The sequence below is a fragment of the Neoarius graeffei genome, chromosome 21 (genome assembly GCF_027579695.1).
Source record: "Neoarius graeffei isolate fNeoGra1 chromosome 21, fNeoGra1.pri, whole genome shotgun sequence".
Classification (NCBI taxonomy): domain Eukaryota; kingdom Metazoa; phylum Chordata; class Actinopteri; order Siluriformes; family Ariidae; genus Neoarius; species Neoarius graeffei.
In genome coordinates, this window is record NC_083589.1 from 40,589,008 (window position 1) to 40,612,455 (window position 23,448).

At 40.0% G+C, this 23,448-nt stretch overlaps 1 protein-coding gene across 5 annotated transcripts in view; it reads right to left on the reverse strand.

Moving 5' to 3' along the window:
* LOC132870088 (xylosyl- and glucuronyltransferase LARGE1-like) overlaps positions 1–23,448 on the reverse strand; it is a 68,606-nt gene that overhangs the window by 39,446 nt on the left and 5,712 nt on the right. For 3 of the 5 annotated variants that reach the window (XM_060903634.1, XM_060903635.1, XM_060903633.1), the window contains exons 2-5: positions 19,231–19,260; positions 16,392–16,426; positions 15,211–15,456; positions 7,040–7,122 (exon numbers count right to left, since the gene is read on the reverse strand). In XM_060903634.1, coding sequence (XP_060759617.1) covers positions 7,040–7,122; positions 15,211–15,456; positions 16,392–16,426; positions 19,231–19,260 — 394 coding nt within the window. Of the gene's footprint in view, positions 1–7,039; positions 7,130–15,205; positions 15,486–16,391; positions 16,427–19,230; positions 19,261–23,448 lie in introns of all 5 variants that reach the window. The other 2 variants (XM_060903631.1, XM_060903630.1) reach the window with 2 other exon arrangements.

Consider the following 23,448-nt stretch of genomic DNA (forward strand, 5'->3'; position numbering starts at 1 on the left):
ACAGACTGTAAGACAGGATGCATGCTGAAATTCCTATGCTGTGAGAAGCCTAACACTGCATACTTATGGATAACTGCGGCCTTAGGACAAATAACCATACAATTTATTTCCAATTTTTAGTGAAAATATTTTTACATGTGATAGGGCCGTAGGGGAAGCTAAAGTTAAATAAACAGCTTACTCACTTCTGAAACTTCAGAAATACTTCATCCACCTCAAAAACCTAATGCACTCACATCATAGCATAATAACAAATGTAAACTCACATCATAGCATAATAACAAATGCACTGCCCAAGTAAATAATAGTATAAAACAGTGACAGCGACTCACGGTAGTTTGTGACAAAAAAAAGCATTTAATTAATCACGTGGTTATACTTCCAAGGATAAAAAGATATCTTTACATTTACAAAAAGAACATTCAAAGCTGATTATCATGTCAAAGTCAATATATGTTAGCACAGAAGATTGAAATTTCATTTGACTAGGCTCCAGTGTGCAGTTAAAATAAAACTAAACATACTGATATAATTTATATGACAAGATGATGTGTGTGTCTGTGTGTGTTTTAATTGTAGATGTTTATATCATATAAACATCTACAATTAAAACACACACAGACACACACATCATCTTGTCATCAAAGTCAGTACTTTGATTTCCTGTAAATCATAATGTGAGTGCTGGGCTGTGCTGTGCTTGCGTAAGTCTTCATACCCCTTGTCTGTGGTAAGATGGCCGCCCTGTGCGGACGTTCTGGAATACGCGGTGAGGAATCTAGTCTTCTATGTAAATCTATGGTCAGAACACCACCATGCTGCTTTGTGGGGGTGGGGAGGAGTGTTACATTTTTTTTTTTTAAATGACAATGGCTCTTTTTCAGTTCAGTTGTGTTTCCTTTTGTAACATTCTACCAGTTGTTTATTCTACAGGTTCTAAATTAGTCAGTGAATCCAGTCAGTTGTTTCAGAGGCATTAGGTATTATAAGCGTTGTGGCAATAATACAACAATGCGTTGAGAGAAAATGTACTTTTAATACTCAAGTATTTTTAAAAGCAAATACTTCAGTACTTTAATTTGAGTAAAAGTTTGACTGTACAACTTTCACTTGTATTGGAGTAACATCATTTCCGTTTCCGGTTGAGAGTATGTCATGAGCATTCTGGCTGCCGCTTCTCACCGGAGCTTTTTATTTTATTTTATTTTATTTTATTTTCTCTCTTTTTGTGTGTGTGTGTGTGTGTGTGTGTGTGTGTGTGTGTGTGTGTGTGTAGTTTGATGTTTTTGATGTTTGTTTTTGTTTGAGTGTTTTTGTCTGCCGGTTATGGTGTAGCTCTGGACCCAGTTTTGGGCGTCAGTTCCCTCCAGGCCTTGGTCTGCCATGGGTGACGCCTGTGCTCCTAACTATGGACTGCAGTGAGCTTGTTGCTCATTTTAACATTGTGGTTGTCCAGCACTTTGTGCAGCAGTGCTTTAGTGCTTGGCGGGATGTTCCGAGCGATGTTGCTCGGTGGCATCGCGGCGGCTGTGCAGAGGAGTTTGGGACATACCAGCGCTCTGCATGGTGGTGTGTCTGTGCTCGCTTTGTGGGCCCATGGCGTGGTGTTCTGAGTGATGTTGCCTGGCGGTGTCGCGGTGGCTGTGCTGGCGGTGTGGGACTTGTTTTCATGTGCCTTTTGGTGGGACTGTGGCTGCTACACTATTGGAATGACATCCTGACCTCTATTTGGTGGACTTTTTTTTCCCCTATAATTTTAAAACGACCTTGGGTTTTGAGAAAGGTGCTATATAAATTGAAATTATTATTATTATTATTATTATTATTTGACCAGTCAGATCTGTACTTTGACTTGAGTAATGAAGTTGGGTCCTTTGTCCACCTCTGCTTTGATAACCAGGAAGACCCTCTGAAAACAGCATTCGTGTCCATTCTAGATTCAGTAGGGGTTAATCAGAGCATCATAACACCCACTCATAATGGTGGTCACACTCTTCATCTAATACTAACATTTGGATTAAATATAAAAAATACAGTCACAATTCCACAGTCTGAAGCTACCACAGATCATCTCATATCATTTGAAATATGTCTTAGCAATAATATATGCACCTTGCCATGCTATCGCATCAAACATATATTCATGTCACTTACTGCACAAAGTTTTATCAGTAGACTTCCAGAAATATCAACTTTGATTGGATCACCGTCAGATCCCACAGAACTTGATCAGGCAACCGAATGCTTTGAGTCATTGCTCCACTATACCCTAGATAATGCAGCTACATTTAAAAGAAAAATAATTACAGAGAAAAAGCTAGCATCCTGGTATAACAATCTCACCCACCCACTCACCCACACACCTTTAAACAGACTACTCAAAAATTCGAACATAAATGGTGTCAAATAAAATGGGTTGTATTCCAATTTGCATGCAAAAAAGAGCCTCTTGAACTATAGAAAAGCTCTGAGAAGAACACATCTCTCCATTCTTAAGATAACAAAAATAATCCTGGATTCTTTTTTAATACTGTAGTAAAAATTAATGAGGAATAAGGCCACCACAGAAACATCCACACCTTCAATACGTAGTAGTGATGACTTCATGAAATTTTCAATAATAAAATTGAAAATACTAGGCAAAAAATTCAAACTATTAATTTAAAGTCAGACAATTTGATAAGTAACCCTATAGATAACAATATAACTATATCAGAACAATGATTGGAATGTTTTACTCCCTTTGGAGAAACTGAACTAATTTCATTAATTTCCTCATCAAAATCATCAACTTGTGTTCTAAATCCCTTACCTACACAATTCTTCGAACAAATATTACCAGAAGTAATTAAACCTCATCTAAAAAATAATCCGTTCTTCCCTGAGCATTGGCTATGTACTTAAATCCCTTAAACTAGCAGTTATCAAACCCCTGATTAAAAAGCCTGACCTTGACCCCTGTCAGCTGGCCAATTACAGGCCAAAATCATACCTCCCCATTATCTCCAAAATCCTAGAAAAAGCTGCAGTATGGGAGTTATGTTCATATCTACATAGGAATAACATTTGTGTATCAGTTGGGATTTACACCTCATCGTAGCACAGAGACGTTGTCATCGTCATCACTGCCGAACCTGATCGGGGCTTGAGGCAATCCATGTTTGGTTGACTTTTTTGCAGCAGTAAGTTGGCCAGTTCCTGTCTGCGCACGCGCGCACACACACACACGCACACATGCACACGCACACCTATAAGCAATTTAGAGTAGCCAGTTAACCTAACTGCATGTCTTTGGACTGTGGGGGAAACTGGAGCACCCGGAGGAAACCCATGCAGACATGGGGAGAACATGCAAACTCCACACAGAAAAGCCCCTTCGGCCATGAGGATCAAACATGGAAACTTCTTACTGTGAAGCAACAGTGCTAACCACTGCACCACCGTGCCGCCCAGCACAGAGACAGCACTGGTTAAAGTAGTAAATGACCGACTACTGGCCTCTGATTAGGGTTGTATCTCCTTGCTTTTGTTGCTTGATCCTAGTGCAGCTTTTTAAACCATTGATCATACTACTCTTCTTGATAGACTAATTTTGGTGAAATTAAAAGAATGGCCCTCTCCTGGCTCAGGTCTTGTTTAGCTGATTGTTATGAGTTTGTTGATGTAAATGGTGACTTTAATATGCATACTAATGTAAAGTTAGGTGTCCCTCAAGGTTCTATCTTAGGTAGGCCCACTTGTTTTTTCTTCATATATGCTACCTCTAGGTAATATTATTGGTAAGCATGGTATTAGCTTCCACTGTTATGCTTATGACATACAGTTGTATATTTCAGCAAAGCCAGATGAGAGACACCAGCTTAATGAAACTCAGAAATGTGTAAAGGATATTAGACAGTGGGTGTTTATTAACTTCCTTCTATGTAATTCTGGCAACACAGAAGTACTTGTACTAGGACCCCATGCAGCTAGATATAAGCTTTCTTATTACATGGTATCTCTCTGGATGGCCTTTCTGTTTCATCTTGTGCAGCAGTAAAAGATTTTGATATGATTATTGACTCCAGTCTTTCATTTGAAGCTCATGTAGATAATATTACGAGATCCTTTCATCTCAGAAATATTGCTAAGATAAGAAATATTATTTCACTACACGATGCAGAAAAACTACTTCTGGATAGTTTTTTTTTTTTAAAACAAACATGCCTTTGTTACCTCTAGGTTAGATTATTGTAATGCCTAATTGTCTGGATGTTCCAGTAGGTGCATAAACAAGCTCCAGTTAGTCTAGAATACAGAAGCAAAAGTCTTGACTAGAACCAGAAGATATGACTCCATCACCCCTATTTTATTTATCTTATTTATATAATCAATCAAATTTTGTATTGATTATAAAATACCACTATTGACCTCTAAAGCACTGAATGGTCTTGCACCACAGTACCTGAGTGAACTTTTGATCTTTTGTGACCCGCCACACCTACTAAGATCAAATTGGTATTTGTTGGCACCTAAAATAGTGAAGGCTACAGCAGGGGGCAGAGCATTTTCTTACAAAGCCCCACACTTATGGAACAATCTTCTAAGTAGTGTTCGGGACTGAGACACAGTCTCAGTGTTTAAGTCTATATTGGAAAACAAATCTGTTTAGTCAAGACTTTTGTTAATAGCTTTTTATTAGGTAAAGAAGCAGATCTTGAGGGTTCTTGCCTCAAGATAGAGTGTTCTGGTAAAGTGGGATGTTTGGATGTTGTCGCCCCAACACTCTCACACATTCACTCAGGTTTATTGTCAGTGGAGTGGCTGGCTGCTTTATATCCCAGGTCCCTCATGTCTGTGTTACCTTCTGGCTCTTCCTTTTAGTTATGCTGTCATAGTTATGTTATGATGTCTCTCTCTCTCTCTCTCTCTCTCTCTGCTGAGCTACCAGTGATCCTGGCTTCTCCTGCTCTGCAGACCTGCCTAATCCATCCTGATGCTGTACTTCTAGCTAGGGTTCTCATCGCTACATACAGTTCTTTGAACTGTAGCAAAAACTACTGAAAAAGTTAATGCTGGCTAAAACAGAAAGGTGTCAGCATGAACTTTTTTCAGCAGTGTGTGCTACAGAAGCTGTTCTACATATGGGATTGGACCATATGGGCTAGCCTTTGTGCCCCATGCGAATCAATAATGGTGATGATACACGGGGCAACTTTTTGGGCAATGTTGCCGAGCAATGTTGCTGGGCAATTGCATTTTGACTCTTTTCTATTGAGATTGGGCAACATTGTTTCTTTCTGAATGGTTTTGATAATCTCTGGCAACTTTTTGAGATAAGCCAATCAGAACGCGAGTATCGAGTCATGTGACCTCCGGTGAGGTTCGGATCAGAAATTTCAAACAAATATGGCGGCCGCTCAGTGTCAGTGGAGTGAAGAGATGGAGAGACTCCTCATCTGTTTTTACGCCGGTAAATTGTTATTTTAATATTCTATATGGAGGAATTTACCTCACCAAAGCTCTAAAAAACAACAGACAGCTTGATTAAATGGTCACAGCAAAAATTAAGACATCGATTTTTTTTAGCTAACTGTAAACTGCCGTTGCTAACTGTTGTTGCCCATTGTTAGTTGCCCTGAAAAGTTGCCCTGTGTCTCACCTAGTTGCCCGTTGCCAGCAACATTGCTCGGCAACACTGCCCAAAAAGTTGCCCCGTGTATCATCACCATAACCCTTTGACACCATGACCCTGTCATCAGTTCACTGGTTGTCCTTCCTTGGACCACTTTTGGTAGGTACTAACCACTGCATACCAGGAACACCCCACAAGATGTGCCATTTTGGAGATGCTCAGACCCAGCCATCCAGCCATCACAATTTGGCCCTTGTCAAAATCACTCAGATCCTTACACTTGCCCATTTTTCCTGCTTCCAACACATCAACTTAGAGAACTGACTGTTCGCTTGCTGCCTAATATACCCCATCCCTTGACTGGTGCCATTGTAATGAGATAATCAATGCAATTTACTTTACCTGTCAGTGTTTTTAATTTTATGGCTGATCGGTGTGTGTATGTTTATATATGGATGGAAGGCTGACAGAAACAGTAAGCACAGAGGACTATAAGAAAGGGCAAACAACATACAGAGGGACAGCCTTTTCAACCACAATGTCACATATTTAAAGTCACCATTAAGTCAGAGAATGTGAACAACAGAATGTAGTAAGTGTGCAGGAAAATGCGGGAAAAGGTGATTCCATAACCGTTAGCTTATAAAAAAAAAGTTAAAATTCCTCAAGTTCATGAAAGAGAAGCTACTAAACTGTATCAGCAGATGTGTGTTTTAAAGTAAATGGTTTATCTGCAGTAATCTCCAGATTTTTCAAGTCTCTTGTAAGCTTGGCATTTGCTATGGCACATTAAGCAACCTTAACCCATAATCACAGCGTTGTTTGAAACGATAATGGCCAGCGTTCACCATCCTGGAAATTCCACAGAAGAGCATTTTTACTTTCAAACCGTAGACTGTCTAATTACACACCACTCTACAGTTGCCTGTTTTCTTCTCACAACCATGCACCATCTTTGCCTCTCTCTGAATTTTATTTTCTCTGTGTTTCTCTCTTTACACTATAGGACTTGGTTTGGGAGAAGAGGAGGAGAAATTGGATAAGAGCTGAAGTTCATGGAGGTTACGTTGCCAGGCAACAGTCTGCCATCGTGAGAGAAGCATATTCAGATTTGTAAGCAAAGGACAACAACAAGGCTGGCACAGAGAGAAACAGAGAATGAAAGAAAGAGCAGGAGATAGAGCCTGTGTGTGTGTGTGTGTGTGTGTGTGTGTGTGTGTGTGTGTGTGTGTGTGTGTGTGTGTGTGTGTGTTGGAAATGGGAACTTGCTGACTTGACAAAAAAGCTGAGACGCTGGAGTGGTCCACAGCTCATAGCATGATATCACCTTTGGATTTGGCTACAGGAGTTAAAAATAAGCCAAAGGATACTTCTATATAATTCTTGGAAGGTGCATTGTGTACCAAAGCATGATGAAATCCTTACCTGTGAAACAGGACAGACTTCACCAGCGTCACCACGTCTCTACTAGCATTATACCCAGCACACACTATGGCCATGTGAATTGTCTGGAGAAATCAAGAACAAGAGTGATTACAAAAATTAATAATAGAGAAAGATAGTTTCACGGTTGCACAAGTAAAAGTCGGTAAAATAGTTTCTCTCAAGCAGCACTGTATTATACTGTAGGAGATCTCACGGCACTAAACACCAATTTGTTTCTACAAAGTTCTGCTAAGGGAACACTGATGACTCTTAATCTAAATTTCAATGAGCTTTTTTGGCTTGAATCCTCCTCTTGAACTCTTCTTAAATTTCCAGTGCATACATTAAACTCTCATTACTCAGATTTGCCAGTAGTTCACATGACATGGATTTTTATTATATTGCTGATAGATGATTACAGAATTGATAAATGTATTATGGAAACTCCTACTTTGATATTATTTCACAAACAGTACTGTAAGACAGTAGTATTTAATAGGTAAGTAAGCTGCAACTACAAGTAATTTGAAATATGTAGCTGTTAAATTGCATCATAACTTGTGTTAAAACTACCAGATTTGTACTGTTGTGTCTGGTACAACAATGCAAACATAATTCTGAGTTTAATATGTAACAGTGTAATCAGTTTTAGACAAGTAAAGCTTTATTTCATTGTTTGGCAAGGTAAACTGTAGGTACCAGGTATACAGTAGTACATAATTCAACGTGACTAAAAAGATGAAGTAACAAATATGTAATAATGTCTATAACATTAAATAAGTGAACAGAATTTAACTGAGAGCTAATACGTCCAGCCACGTACCCACAATTTTTCATGGTAGTTATTATGTACTTAAAGTGCATATCACGGGTAAATTCAGGAGCAAGATCAATGTACTGGTAATTCTCCGATTTTATATTAAACTTTGGTCAAATATCTGTGACATTTTGCATTTTGTGCAATTTTTTTTTACCTTGCGCAATACCAGAAAAATTCAGCTGAAATCAAGCCATTTGAGGCGAATTGGTCTGCCTCTATCCCAACTGACTACGGGCGAAAGGCAGGGTACACCCTGGACAAGTCGCCAGGTCATCACAGGGCTGACACATAGACACAGACAACCATAGGCTCCAGCTTGCCTGCGACCCTGTAGAAGGATAAAGCGGCTAGAGATAATGAGATGAGATGAGAGATGGTCTGCCTCTGAAAAACTTGGCATTTGGATTTCCCAGCAAACATTGATTTTCGTGACGTCACATGTGGGACGCCTCCCTCTGAATCCTACGTCAGCGCTGGTTTGTTTATGAGAAAACGATCTGGTGGTTTTCTGCAAATTTCTTCACCGTTATCGCCTAATTATTAAAATGGTTAACAGATGTATCGTAGGAGGGTGTAGTAACACCAATCTTGATGGGATTAGTACTCATCGTTTCCCAAAAGAGAAATGGGAGCGCTTGGTCTACACAGGCTGTGCACTGAAACCGTGCAAAGCTCTCGCAGCCTGCTGGCACTTCTGCAGATAACATCACGAATCTGGCTCAAGACTCCCTTGGAATTTTTCCAGACGTGTTTTGTTATTTTATTTTTTTTCTGCTGTAGACAGATGGCCTTGTGCAAAATTACCCTTCTGGATGAGTGTGTAAAGGGACATTCTTTCATATAAAAAAATCCGAAATTGGTCCAGAATATGCACTTTAAGATTTCACAACCTTATATAAGTAGTACATGTGAGGACTATGCTTCTATCAATACTAAATAATCATCTAATATGTGAGCTGATAAGAATTATTGGAAGTAATTAGTTAATTGATAGACTGCACAGCAAAGTTTCAGCCTGGTTAGCCCTACTTTGTATATCTCATCTCATCTCATTATCTGTAGCCACTTTATCCTTCTACAGGGTCGCAGGCAAGCTGGAGCCTATCCCAGCTGACTACGGGTGTAAGGCGGGGTACATCCTGGACAAGTCGCCAGGTAGTCCGGGAGCCAAAGGCCCAAATTTGGCTGAACCTGGCTTCGTCGGTTAAAGTTTTTTTTTTTTTTTGCTGTTTGTTGTTGTCCAAGGTCTACTCATTAAGATAAGAGAGGGTGCCCGGTGATATCCCTTGGGCAATTCCGGATATTGGCCCTTTATTGTTGGATGTGCTGCAGTCATAGCCTAAATTCTGACATTTTGACATTCTTCACTTTATGTTCACCAAAGTCTATATATCATACTTATTTTTGTGTTTGTTAACATAATAGGATGAGTTTAAGGCCTGGGGGTGGGGTTCCAGCCATGGTTGGGGGTGTGGCCATGCAATTGGGGGTGGGGCTTATACCAAAAAGCCCTTTATTACTCTATTACTTTGGTTGTTAATGCGAGCCTTAAATTATTAGGCATACACTCCATTGTCATCCTTGTGTTTACTTCTGCAGGGGCATATGAGGGACACAATTAGCTAATTCAAGCCAACTTGTGTAGCTATCTTGCTAACTCTGTCAATCACACTGCCCCCAAAAGATCACAGCACGCATAAGCTAAGCAGAGAAACTACTTGACTGTAATCATGAAAGAGCAGTGACATGTACTCACTGCTCACCAGTGAACTAGACCCATAGTTTCACAACACTGGCTAGCACACCCAACTCTCACCTAGTAAATGCTAGTCACTGATTTTTTTAAGCTAATACATTAAGCTAATAGATTGCTTATTTTTACGATATTGACTGTTGAAATAGTAATGTTCCTGGTTCCCTAGTAAAATTCAGGGCATTGTCCCCGATTCACCCCCACTCCAAACCACACTGCTCTTCCACTGACTAGCACGACTTTTAAAACGTTGGGGAGTAAGGTTTACTTAACATTCTCCTCTGTACTAGCTGGCATCCAGTACATAAGCATATTTTTACAGACACTAAGCAATGGCAAAGGGTTTAGAGGGTTTTTTTTTCATCTGAACTCTTAGTTCTTTCCTTAAATAGTTTTTGTGTTTTGTGTGTGTGTTTGCATACTGTATGTAATTATTTTACATAATTATTGCTCATTAGTGTGTGTGCATGTGTATGTGTGTGCGTGTGCATGCATGCATGCACGTACATGCTTTATGTACTGTAGTTCTTGTATCAAAATTGTTAATTTTGCAAATTTATGAAAGGGTCAATTACACGTTTGACTAATTTGAATGACAGTAAAGCATGAATACTGTACAGCCAATTTGGTTAATTGAAAATCAGTATCTTTTGCTATTCTTGTGTGTGTGCGCATGCTGTATATGCCATTTTGCATGCTTGATATATTGCATACTGTAGTTTTACATAGTGGATCACTGGTGTGAGTGTATATGCATGCTGTATATAGTTCTATTGCATGCTGTATATAGTTCTTTTACATAGTGGATCACTGGTGTGAATGTATATGCATGCTGTATATATTTCTATTTCATGCTGTATATACAGTAGTTCTTTTACATAGTGGATCACTGGTGTGAGTGTATGCATGCTGTATATAGTTCTATTGCATGCTGTAGTTCTTTTACATAGTGAATCACTGGTGTGAGTGTATACATGCTGTATATAGTTCGTTTACATAGTGGATCATTGGTGTGAGTGTATGCATGCTGTATATAGTTCTTTTACATAGTTATTGGTCATTAGTGTGTGTGTGTGCATGCTGTATATAGTTCTTTTGCATGCTGTATAGTTCTTACATAGATATTGATCATTATTTTGTATTAACTGTAGAGTTTATGTAATCCTTGTATAAAAATCGCTAATTTGGAAAAGTTATGAAAGGGTTAATTAATCCACATTTGATGTATTTGAATGACAAATATAGAGAAAAATGTGAATACCTATCAGATACAGCCAACTTGGTGCATTTAATATCAGTATTTACACTGATATTATTTTTTTTGTATTTTCTTCCATTATTTGGGCATATAGGGCATTAAAGGGTTAATATATTAAATTGCCCAAGGGATATCACCGGGCACCCTCTTAAATCTTGAAGAGCTACCTCAAATCTATAAGATAAAGCAAAAAAAAAAACTTTAACCAAAAATTCCGGGTCCGACCCCATGGCTCCCGGACTAAGGTCATCACAGGGCTGACACAAACAACCATTCACACTCACATTCACACCTACGGTCAATTTAGAGTCACCAGTTAACCTAACCTGCATGTCTTTGGGGGAAACTGGAGCACCCAGAGGAAACCCACGCGGACACGGGGAGAACATGCAAACTCCACACAGAAAGGCCCTCGCCAGCCATGGGGCTCGAACCCGGACCTTCTTGCTGTGAGGCGACAGCGCTAACCACTACACCACCGTGCCGCCCTTACTTTGTATATACTTTAACTTAAAAAAAATTTTAAAAAAGAAGGCTGCATTAAACATTTGAAATAGATATTTTTTTATTTAAAATTGGAATTCTGAAAATTTTAAAACAAAGAAAGTAAATCTTCAACATACTGAATATATATAAGGTTCAAGATTCTGTGCTATTTCCAGGTCCATATTTAAGCCAAAGCAAATTTTTCATATTGACCAGGTTAACTACTTTGTATAAACGGTTAGATTTTTGTCATGTCGCATATCTTCCGTTGAAGCATGTGTTCAGAGAACACTGCAGTAGATTTGAGCTAAAATGGGTCATAAGTTTTCTGCAGTAACTTTGTGGAGTCCATGCCAGCGTTCATTCACACGTGTGCAAAAACGTCCCATGTTATGAAACTATGAAACGGTTATAACATGCAAAATCAAGCCCTGCAAATATAAACTTTTTTTATAACATAAAATGGATAGTGTTAAAAAGTCTGTTATTATCAATAGTATTGAGTATGGTGGTCCTACACGGCTTGAGAGAGGATGCTGATATTCATCATATATAAGGTTATACTGTATGCGTAAGGGAAATGTGAACTTTTTATCTGAAACTGGAGGATAATATAGAAATTCAATAGGAAAGTTGACATGAATCACGGGCGATTGCTCTAAGACAACGAGGGAGGCTCAGCCTCCTCTAAAAATGACGAACATCGTGTAGGATGAATTGCGCTAGGCTTATGTTATAGCCGACCTTATAACATTGCTATTTCAGATCCAGAATCATAGAAATATATGTGCTCAACCCAACTACAGTGCGAAATCATTCCGTTATAATTTTCCCCAGTTCGCCTAATGTGTGCGTGAGTTTTTCCCCCTCGTGACAGCGCGATGCAGCCCAGCCTCAGTGGATTGGGAGCTATGGGCTTGTCAATCTCAAAATGCAAGACGATTTTTGGACAAATACTGCGAAAACGCCCGCCCACGGAGTCTCACGGACTCCCAGCCTCAATGGACTTCAATGGCATTTGGGAGCTCTGCGCTTTTCAATCTCAAAATGCAAGACGGTTATTGGACAAATACTGCGAAAATGCCCGCCCACGGACTCCGAGCCTCACATGGGAGGGACATGGCAGTTTCCGCAAGGAGACTGGTGATTGGTGAAAGCGGCCGGATATTTTCATTGATTGACAGCTCGTTTCAACTATAGACAGGCAGCGGTACAGTGTTGCCAGATTGGGCGGTTTTAAGTGCATTTTGGTGGGTTTTGAACATATTTTGGGCTGGATAACGTCAGCAGTATCTGGCAACATCAGTTCAGTCCCATGCGGATTCGCAAGTGCTGTGGTGTATTGTAAGAGATCAGCTTACATTTCGATTTCATTCATTACATACGGTTTCTACCAGCTTTTTTAGTTTGTATATATTTTCATTGTAAATAAAGTGTAAATATAGTGTTGTTAAGTTTGCTATCTTAGTTCCAGAAATTTCGTTTATTTGAGTGACTGAACTTGAACTTGAGGGGGCAAGTCAGCTAGCAAGAAAGCTGCGCACGGATGCCAAGCATTGCTGATTTAATTTTGGCGAAGCCATTTGCCAGTCTTCCTTTCGACGAAAAAATTAAAATTAAAGAGCAGGGTAGACCAATGCCTCAAATTGACTTGGTGAAAAAGGTAGGGAATAATACTCGTTCCTTTTAGCTCTCCTGGTACGAGAAAGTGAATTGGCTAACAGCAAGTGACCCACATCAACAACAGTAAATAGGCTACTTTAGTAATATGTCATGGATGGACCAAAAATATAGAATCTATTTAAAATGTTTATGCTGAGTATATTATATTGGAATATATATTTATCTGGATATGAATTAAACACAGCTACAATTTGGAAAACATTTTTAAACAAAAACACAGCCGAGAACATTTCACACTACAGACCTGGATTAAAAGTGAAGGGTTATCAAAATTGTCAATAAAACATTTCTCAGTCAAAATAAGTAAAATATAGGGAAAGTGTCATTGAATGAAATGTGTGGCACCCAGCTCTACTGCTGAGGTTCCTGACAAAGAGCTGCTTTCAATAATGATCAATTTTTAAACAACATGCCACAATTTTAAAATATAAAATGTTAAAATATACCCCCCCCAACACCACCATCATGTATATTGGACAGTAGGCTAATGGGCCAAAAGAACCTGTTATTTCACAGTTTGTGACCCTGCCAACAATCAGCCAGATCAGAGGCAAGAGTATGGGCAAAATTGATGTGTTTTTTCTTTTAAAATCTGGAAATATCGTAACCGACCAGCCTCCCCTGTTTGAAAGACTACCAGCCGCGACTGACATGAATGCAGTCCCAATAGGAACCTAAACATGAATACGTGCTACGCAAGTCTGATGTAGGTCAAAATAATGGAACGGGAACAAAATCAAAACTAGAATGATAGAATATAAAATGCTTTATACAGCATAAACTACAATATACATAATACATTCTAAACACTATGGATTGTGCTGGAGAAATGAATTGTCCTAGAGAAAAGAATAGATGTTTTGTTGAAACACAATGTGTTTTTCATAATTCATAATATGCTTCTGTTCATTCATACTTACTGTACGATCCCATATAGAATGTGTATGACATTATAAATCACAAGTAGAATTCGTACAAGTGTTACAGATATGCTGGATGGTCATTTAGTACTGTATGTACAATTTTTTGTTGAATTGTCAACTTACTTAATCAAGACAGACCTACATATTTACATATCATCCATCCATCCATCCATTATACTGCTTATCCATCAGGGTTGCAGGTGAGCTGAAGGAAATCCCCGCTGACTTTAGGTGAGAGCCACATACACAATCAGTTCCATTTTTTTTTTTTTTTGTAACAACATCTCATCTCTCATCTCATTATCTGTAGCCGCTTTATCCTGTTCTACAGGGTCGCAGGCAAGCTGGAGCCTATCCCAGCTGACTACGGGCGAAGGCGGGGTACACCCTGGACAAGTCACCAGGTCATCACAGGGCTGACACACAGACACAGACAACCATTCACACTCACATTCACACCTACGGTCAATTTAGAGTCACCAGTTAACCTAACCTGCATGTCTTTGGACTGTGGGGGAACCCGGAGTACCCGGAGGAAACCCACGCGGACATGGGGAGAACATGCAAACTCCACACAGAAAGGCCCTCGCCGGCCACGGGGCTCGAACCCGGACCTTCTTGCTGTGAGGCGGCAGCGCTAACCACCGTACCGCCTTGCGACAACATATAAAAATGAATAAAAATTAAAACATCTCATCTCATCTCATTATCTCTAGCCGCTTTATCCTTCTACAGGGTCGCAGGCAAGCTGGAGCCTATCCCAGCTGACTATGGGCGAAAGGCGGGGTACACCCTGGACAAGTCGCCAGGTCATCACAGGGCTGACACATAGACACAGACAACCATTCACACTCACATTCACACCTACGGTCAATTTAGAGTCACCAGTTAACCTAACCTGCATGTCTTTGGACTGTGGGGGAACCCGGAGTACCCGGAGGAAACCCACGCGGACATGGGGAGAACATGCAAACTCCACACAGAAAGGCCCTCGCCGGCCACGGGGCTCGAACCCGGACCTTCTTGCTGTGAGGCGGCAGCGCTAACCACCGTACCGCCTTGCGACAACATATAAAAATGAATAAAAATTAAAACATGAAGGAAAGAATAAACATACTGGTGTTTGTAAATATGAAACAAAAAGGTGATTTTACACCCAATCACGTTCTCTTCATGTCTTATATACATTGTCAGCAGAACATGCGGGTTAAGAGTTAAATCCTGAAGGTCTTGCCTTCCATGCCTTACCTCACACTTGTCCACCACAGGCTGAGACACACAGTCAGAGCTGTTTCCTGATGTAATGCTTCTGTGAGCCTCTGCATGCCTCGAACCGTCTCTGCCAATGTGGGACTGGTTGCCATGGCGTCCACTGTTATGCTGGTTGCTGTGGGTGGGGTTCTTGGGTGGCTGACTGAGCTCTTTTCTGAGCACTCGGTTTTCCTCTTCCACCTCCCGTACCCGTAGTTCCAAGGCCAGCGTTGAAGACTGATGCTCCAGTGGCGACAGAGGCAGTGGCTTCACTGCGGGCGAGGGAAAAAAAAGGTATTCATTTTGCAGTTCGTGTTTTTTAAATGCCTTTTTCAAACTATTTAAATCATATAATTTCAAAGACATGTTAGATGAACAGTGATTTACAGTATTGTTATTCAATGCATCTCTGTAGTTAAAGTCTCCTGTTTATGTTTTTCTGAACTGGAAATCATCTCCACATTCAGCCAGAAGAGGACTGATCAACTCTACTCTTTCTCTTTTAAATGCAAATCACAAGGTATGTGTAGTTAGAACTGACTGAGTAGGTACAGTTGGTTGATGTTTCTACATAGAACATTTAAGGGTTCCAGAAGAGGCACAAACAAAGGAATGAAGGAGAAGAAGAAGCCTTTATTTGTCACATGCACACACTGGATTTAACCCATCTGAAGCAGTGAACATACACAAGTGAGCACTGAGCACACACACATACCCAGAGCAGTGGGCAGCTATGCTACAGCACCCGGGGAGCAGTTGGGAGTTAGGTGCCTTGCTCAAGGGCACTTCAGCCCAAGGCCACCCCATGTTAACCTAAACGCATGTCTTTGAACTGTGGAGGAAACCAGAGCACCCGAAGGAAACCCACGCAGACACGGGGAGAACATGCAAACTCCACACAGAAAGGCCCCCGTCAGCTACTGCTCAAACCCAGAACCTTCTCGCTGTGAGGCGACAGTGCTAACCACTACACCACCATGCCGCCCTATGCTTGAACATTTTGTACAATGTAAATCACATCAAAGTATTAAAAAAATTTTCAAAGAACAGTCTTCATGCTCCAGCAATGAACCATAAAATTCACTCACACTGCAATGGTAAATAAAAGCCAGAGGACCCATGTTCTTGTCTTTCACTTTTACACCAAAACACCCACACACACACTATTGCATTCGTACAGCAGCAAAGTAAATTGGGGTGTAAGCTGTTATTGCTCTTATTGATCATGGTCAGAAGACAGATAGCTTTACCGGTGGCATCATCACTCTTTTCAGCACTAAATCCTGTGTGTAGCCTTCCCCAGGGACTGAACAGAGTGTACAGAATATAGAGAAAAAAAAAAGGAGACTGTGGCTAAAGCCATTTAATACTCCAAGAACATTTTCAATAAACTCCTAATCTACTATTCTTTAGCCTGAGGAATGCCTAAATAAAGGTCTCCTTTTCAGCCTTCCCTCATGGAAAGTCTTAATACAGAGAGGAGATTGCAGAATTGCGAGAAAATATGAAGTTTATCTTTGAGTGGGGGGCGGCACGGTGGTGTAGTGGTTAGCGCTGTCGCCTCACAGCAAGAAGGTCCGGGTTCGAGCCCCGTGGCTGGCGAGGGCCTTTCTGTGCGGAGTTTGCATGTTCTCCCCGTGTCCGCGTGGGTTTCCTCCGGGTGCTCCGGTTTCCCCCACAGTCCAAAGACATGCAGGTTAGGTTAACTGGTGACTCTAAATTGACCGTAGGTGTGAATGTGAGTGTGAATGGTTGTCTGTGTCTATGTGTCAGCCCTGTGATGACCTGGCGACTTGTCCAGGGTGTACCCCGCCTTTCGCCCGTAGTCAGCTGGGATGGGCTCCAGCTTGCCTGCGACCCTGTAGAACAGGATAAAGCGGCTAGAGATGATGAGATGAGATCTTTGAGTGGTGAACATATTCACAAGTGAGCAAAGCAAACAAGTGGGAATATTTTCAACATGAGAAGATAAACTTCATATCTTTGTGCCACCGTTGAATGTTCTTTATATTATATGGACACATCCACAAAAAATAAGCAAGTTAATCAAAAGAATTTTCATTTTGAACCAGTTTGCCATTTTGACTCTAAATTGACCGAATGTGAGTGTGAATGGTTGTCTGTGTCTATGTGTCAGCCCTGTGATGACCTGGCGACTTGTCCAGGGTGTACCCCGCCTTTCGCCCGTAGTCAGCTGGGATAGGCTCGCTCCAGCTTGCCTGCGACCCTGTAGAACAGGATAAAGCGGCTACAGATAATGAGATGAGATGAGATGTGTTTGCCATTTTGACAATGTGCATCTAGCCAGCGGAAAAACACTGGGAGTGACGTCATCAGAGTGAAATATCAGGAAATATGTCACTCAGATCCGCGATGTATTTTGTATGAAAAATGTGAGTTTTTCAGCATGAGAAGATAAACGTCATATCTTCAAACCAACATGTGATTTTTTTTATTACATAGACACATTCACAAATAAAAAGTGCCCAAATTTATCAAAACAATTCATTGATTTCCTCATGAGTGACATATAGAGATTTATGTCACGATTTTGGTTCTCCATGTCCTGGATGTAGCACGTATGAAGAATACTAGTGTCATATTTCCCAGTAAAACACTCGTGTCCATATAATGTACTTAGATACTGTATGTAAGCAGCATAACAGCATATCAAGAGGCTGCTTTGGCTGTAATGTAAAGTCTAAATTAGATCCATTTACAAATCTAACACCAGAGATCATCTGGGTAGGATAGAGCCATTAAAGAAAAAAGCATGAGAGACACATGAGAAACAATGCGTAGCAGGACAAATGAACTAAAAGTCCTCTCACTGGGCGAATGCATGCTGATAAGTGACGTGATTGATTTTTGTGTCTCCTTCTTTTGTGGTTGAGCTTGTAGTCAAGGCAGTTAAGGGTTTTAGAGTAGTACTAATAATACTTATAGTCCCTTTAGTCAACAGAGTGGACGATTCATTCTGAACAGCTCTTACCCACTTGGCCTCGGACACCCACTTTTAATTAAAAACAGATTACTGTTGGTTTGGGTTTTTTTGATGCACACAATTAATTTCACATCACAATGAGAGAGGAAGAATTATAACCGGGGCCATGTCGTGAGAGGTGAAATGGATGCAGTAGTAAATTGCTTTGGAGCAACGCATTGGCTAAATGATCCTTGTCTGTTATCACTTTTAGAGGCTCTAATCAAGTTGCTGAAGGATTGAGTCGGTGGCTTATGTCCAGTCACAGTGAAGTGTGTTATCATACGTATAAGTTGGGGTATAATGCGATGTCAGTATCTGCAGTTGTATCTGTAAGCTCAAACTACAACCCCGATTCCAGAAAAGTTGGGACAAAGTACAAATTGTAAATAAAAACGGAATGCAATGATGTGGAAGTTTCAAAATTCCATATTTTATTCAGAATAGAACATAGATGACATATCAAATGTTTAAACTGAGAAAATGCATCATTTAAAGAGAAAAATTAGGTGATTTTAAATTTCATGACAACAACACATCTCAAAAAAGTTGGGACAAGGCCATGTTTCCCACTGTGAGACATCCCCTTTTCTCTTTACAACAGTCTGTAAACGTCTGGGGACTGAGGAGACAAGTTGCTCAAGTTTAGGGATAGGAATGTTAACCCATTCTTGTCTAATGTAGAATTCTAGTTGCTCAACTGTCTTAGGTCTTGTTTGTCATATCTTCCGTTTTATGATGCGCCAAATGTTTTCTATGGGTGAAAGATCTGGACTGCAGGCTGGCCAGTTCAGTACCCGGACCCTTCTTCTACACAGCCATGATGCTGTAATTGATGCAGTATGTGGTTTGGCATTGTCATGTTGGAAAATGCAAGGTCTTCCCTGAAAGAGACGTCGTCTGGATGGGAGCATATGTTGCTCTAGAACCTGGATATACCTTTCAGCATTGATGGTGTCTTTCCAGATGTGTAAGCTGCCCATGCCACATGCACTAATGCAACCCCATACCATCAGAGATGCAGGCTTCTGAACTGAGCACTGATAACAACTTGGGTCGTCCTTCTCCTCTTTAGTCCGAATGACACGGCGTCCCTGATTTCCATAAAGAACTTCAAAATTTGATTCGTCTGACCACAGAACAGTTTTCCACTTTGCCACAGTCCATTTTAAATGAGCCTTGGCCCAGAGAAGACATCTGCGCTTCTGGATCATGTTTAGATATGGCTTCTTCTTTGAACTATAGAGTTTTAGCTGGTAACGGCGGATGGCACGGTGAATTGTGTTCACAGATAATGTTCTCTGGAAATATTCCTGAGCCCATTTTGTGATTTCCAATACAGAAGCATGCCTGTATGTGACGCAGTGCCGTCTAAGGGCCCGAAGATCACGGGCACCCAGTATGGTTTTCCGGCCTTGACCCTTACGCACAGAGATTCTTCCAGATTCTCTGAATCTTTTGATGATATTATGCACTGTAGATGATGATATGTTCAAACTCTTTGCAATTTTACACTGTCGAACTCCTTTCTGATATTGCTCCACTATTTGTCGGCGCAGAATTAGGAGGATTGGTGATCCTCTTCCCATCTTTACTTCTGAGAGCCGCTGCCACTCCAAGATGCTCTTTTTATATCCAGTCATGTTAATGACCTATTGCCAATTGACCTAATGAGTTGCAATTTGGTCCTCCAGCTGTTCCTTTTTTGTACCTTTAACTTTTCCAGCCTCTTATTGCCCCTGTCCCAACTTTTTTGAGATGTGTTGCTGTCATGAAATTTCAAATGAGCCAATATTTGGCATGAAATTTCAAAATGTCTCACTTTCGACATTTGATATGTTGTCTATGTTCTATTGTGAATACAGTATCAGTTTTTGAGATTTGTAAATTATTGCATTCTGTTTTTATTTACAATTTGTACTTTGTCCCAACTTTTTTGGAATCGGGGTTGTATTCATATTTGTTTTTTTTGCATTCAGACTTAAAATGGAAGGGGGCATGGTCTATACCACAGACTGTCTGTCTATCTATCTATCTATCTATCTATCTATCTATCTATCTATCTATCTATCTATCTATCTATCTATTTGGTAAGTACACTGCCTGGCCAAAAACCCCCGCACCATATGGATTTAAATAAACAAATACTTAAGGGCTTTTGATTGGATAATTCCTGCAGTGATTACTGTGTTTCATCCGACAGCAATTCATTTAACCTGAACTGATGCAGTGAGTAGCTTCTCATTTTTTAAACAGCCATGTCACAAGAATTACTGTGGAAAAGATGTTACTGTGTTTCAGAAGGGTCAAATTATTGGCATCCAGACAACATCTTCCTGAAAAATTAAAGGTAGACTGTCTTTCAGATTTTTCAAGTGTAGGTCATAAAAAGCATTTTCCCTGACACCCACTTATTTCTGTTTAGTGGACTGAAAGCTACTGAATTTGAATCACAGACTTCCAATTTTATTAGGTTTTTTTTTTCTAATAGAACAATGAATGAATATAGGGCAATGTGGCCCTAAATTCTCTGCTAATTTTTCTTGCTTCACCGTGACCCAATTCAAGATACTACATCATGCATCACGTGGTGGGCTTTCCCTGTTCGTACAAGGCATTGTGGGATACAAATTTGAAACAGGAGAGAAAATGGAGGACGTGAGTGTGCAAATGAAATGTGAAAGACCGATTACAGTAACAGAAAGCGAGAAGAAAAGACGTTATGTTGTGAAGGAAAGGAAATGCAGGACCAAACTAATAAATATCGGCAGTCAGTGAGCACCTCGGTGTGATCAGCTGTTCGTTTAGCGATAGAATGATGTAACTGTCAGTGCATGATCAAGGTAAACCTGTGCATGCACACACTGGACTTCCTCTGTCTGCGTGACTGCGCAAAGTGAGCGATTTCATGCACATTATTTGCTTGGGAATCTTCTCAAATTAAATAACTTCCCAGCCACAGAATGGCCTGATATTTTGAGATATTACAGAAATAAACATACAGTATATCACAATGACCAAATTTCAGAGGGAACTAAATTTCACTGATTTTATGAAATCGAAAGGCCGTCTACCTTCTGGCTTGCCCACACCTTTGTGCAATTCTGGATGGAAATACATTCTGTGACTTTGCATAAGTTCGTTGAAACAATGTCAATGCAATGTGAATTGTAATCAAAGATAAAGGAGGTCCAACAAAATATTCTTGCATAACTTTTTGGGGGGACAGTGTATATTATTATTATTTTTGTTTTATTTTATTTTATTTACTCTACCTACCTCAGTTACAGTGGCATTTCATTATAATGATTTTCTTTTAAAATATGATGGAGAATGATAATTTTATTAATAATGAAAAACACCAACAACGTACAGACAGGCTGTACAAAATTTTTTTAGATTAATTTTTGCAGAGACATGCTTCCTGTGCACAGCATATAGTCTGCATGAGCTATTTGAGAGAGAGAGAGAGAGAGAGAGAGAGAGAGAGAGAGAAGTGGGATATTACATGGTAGCACGAAGATATGACGTTTATCTTTGAGAGGTGAAGGTATATTTCACAAGAGAATGAAATGCGTGAAATATTTTTCACCAGGAGAAGATAAACTTCCTATCTTCGTACCACCATATTATATTCTTTTTATTATTTAGTCGTCCTCACTGCCAAACCCGATCCAGGCTTGAGGCCAACCATGTTTGGTTGACTTGGTCAGAATTGTTGCAGTAGGGTGGCCGGTTTCTTTCTGCACACTCACGGGAAATTTAGAGTAGCCAATTAGCCTAACCTGCATGTCTTTGGACTGTGGGGGAAACCAGAACACCCGGAGGAAACCCATACAGATACGGGGAGAATATGCAAACTCCACGCAGAAAGGCCCCCGTCAGCCACTGGGTTCGAACCCAGAACCTTCTTGCTGTGAGGCAAGAGTGCTAACCACTGCCTTGGCAACTGATATGTTCTGATAATGTCTTCCTCTGGCCTTCCAAATAAATGAACACAAGTGGAGAAAATTCTCTCCTTTCTACCACACAGTCTTTTTTTGTACTTCATTCCTGAACATGCATTGAATTATATTTTGAAGAGAAAATATTAATGTAAGCAAGCAAAAATATTTTCTTGGTGCTCTCTCCTTTCCATGTACAACTGTAACACCACAGAAGCAATTGCACGGCACAGACAAATGTGTTTCACTTAACTGGTATTTACTAAATGCCGAAAGACGAAACGGTTGATGTAATATCTTCACATTACATTTCCTGGAAGGGGCTTGATAGTTTTTGTAAAATATGTGCAGCAATTTCATATAATTAATGGAGTCCGTTAAGCTTAATCTGTTTACTTTTGTCTTATTAAGATTAATGATTATAAATGTCTACATGATTTAAGAGAATTAAGATAAAATCATAAAAAGAAAGATCAATTTAATTTCACAAATTGCAAGGTTCCTTTTTTTTTTGAAAAACAAAAACTAATGCTGGAAGACATTAAAGCTAGACTGCCTTTCAGATTTTTCAAGTGTAGGTCATAAAAAGAATTTTCCCTGACACCCAATTATTTTTGTTTAGTGGACTGAAAGCTACTGAATTCGAATCACAGACTTCCAATTTTATTAGTTTTTTTTTTTTAAATAGAACAATTAATGAATTTAGGGCCACATAGCCCTAAATTCTCTGCTATTTTTTCCTGCTTCACCATGACCCAATTCAAGATACTACATCATGCATCACGTGGTGGGCTTTCCCCGTTCATGCAAGGCATTGTGGGATACAAAATTGAAACGGGAGAGAAAAATGGAGGATGTGAGTGTGCGAATGACATGTGAAAGACCGACTACAATAACGGAAAACGAGAAGAAAAGACGTTATGTTGCGAAGGAAAGGAAATGCAGGACCAAACTAATAAATATCAGCGGTCAGTGAGCACCTCGGTGTGATCAGCTGTTCATTTAGTGACAGAATGATGTAACTGTCAGTGCATGATCAAAGGACTTCCTCTGTCTGCTTCACTGCGTGAAGTGAACGATTTCATGCATATTATTTGCTCTGGAACGCCCTCAAATTAAATAACTTCCCAGCCACAGAATGGCCTGTTTTTTATGAGATATTATAGAAATAAACATATATCACAATGACCACATTTCAGAGGGAACTAAATTTCACCGATTTTATGAAATCGAAAGGACATCTAGCTTTAAGTAGTTCATAATGTCAATCGGAAAAATGAGCAGGTCATTTTCGATTCCATTGCATTT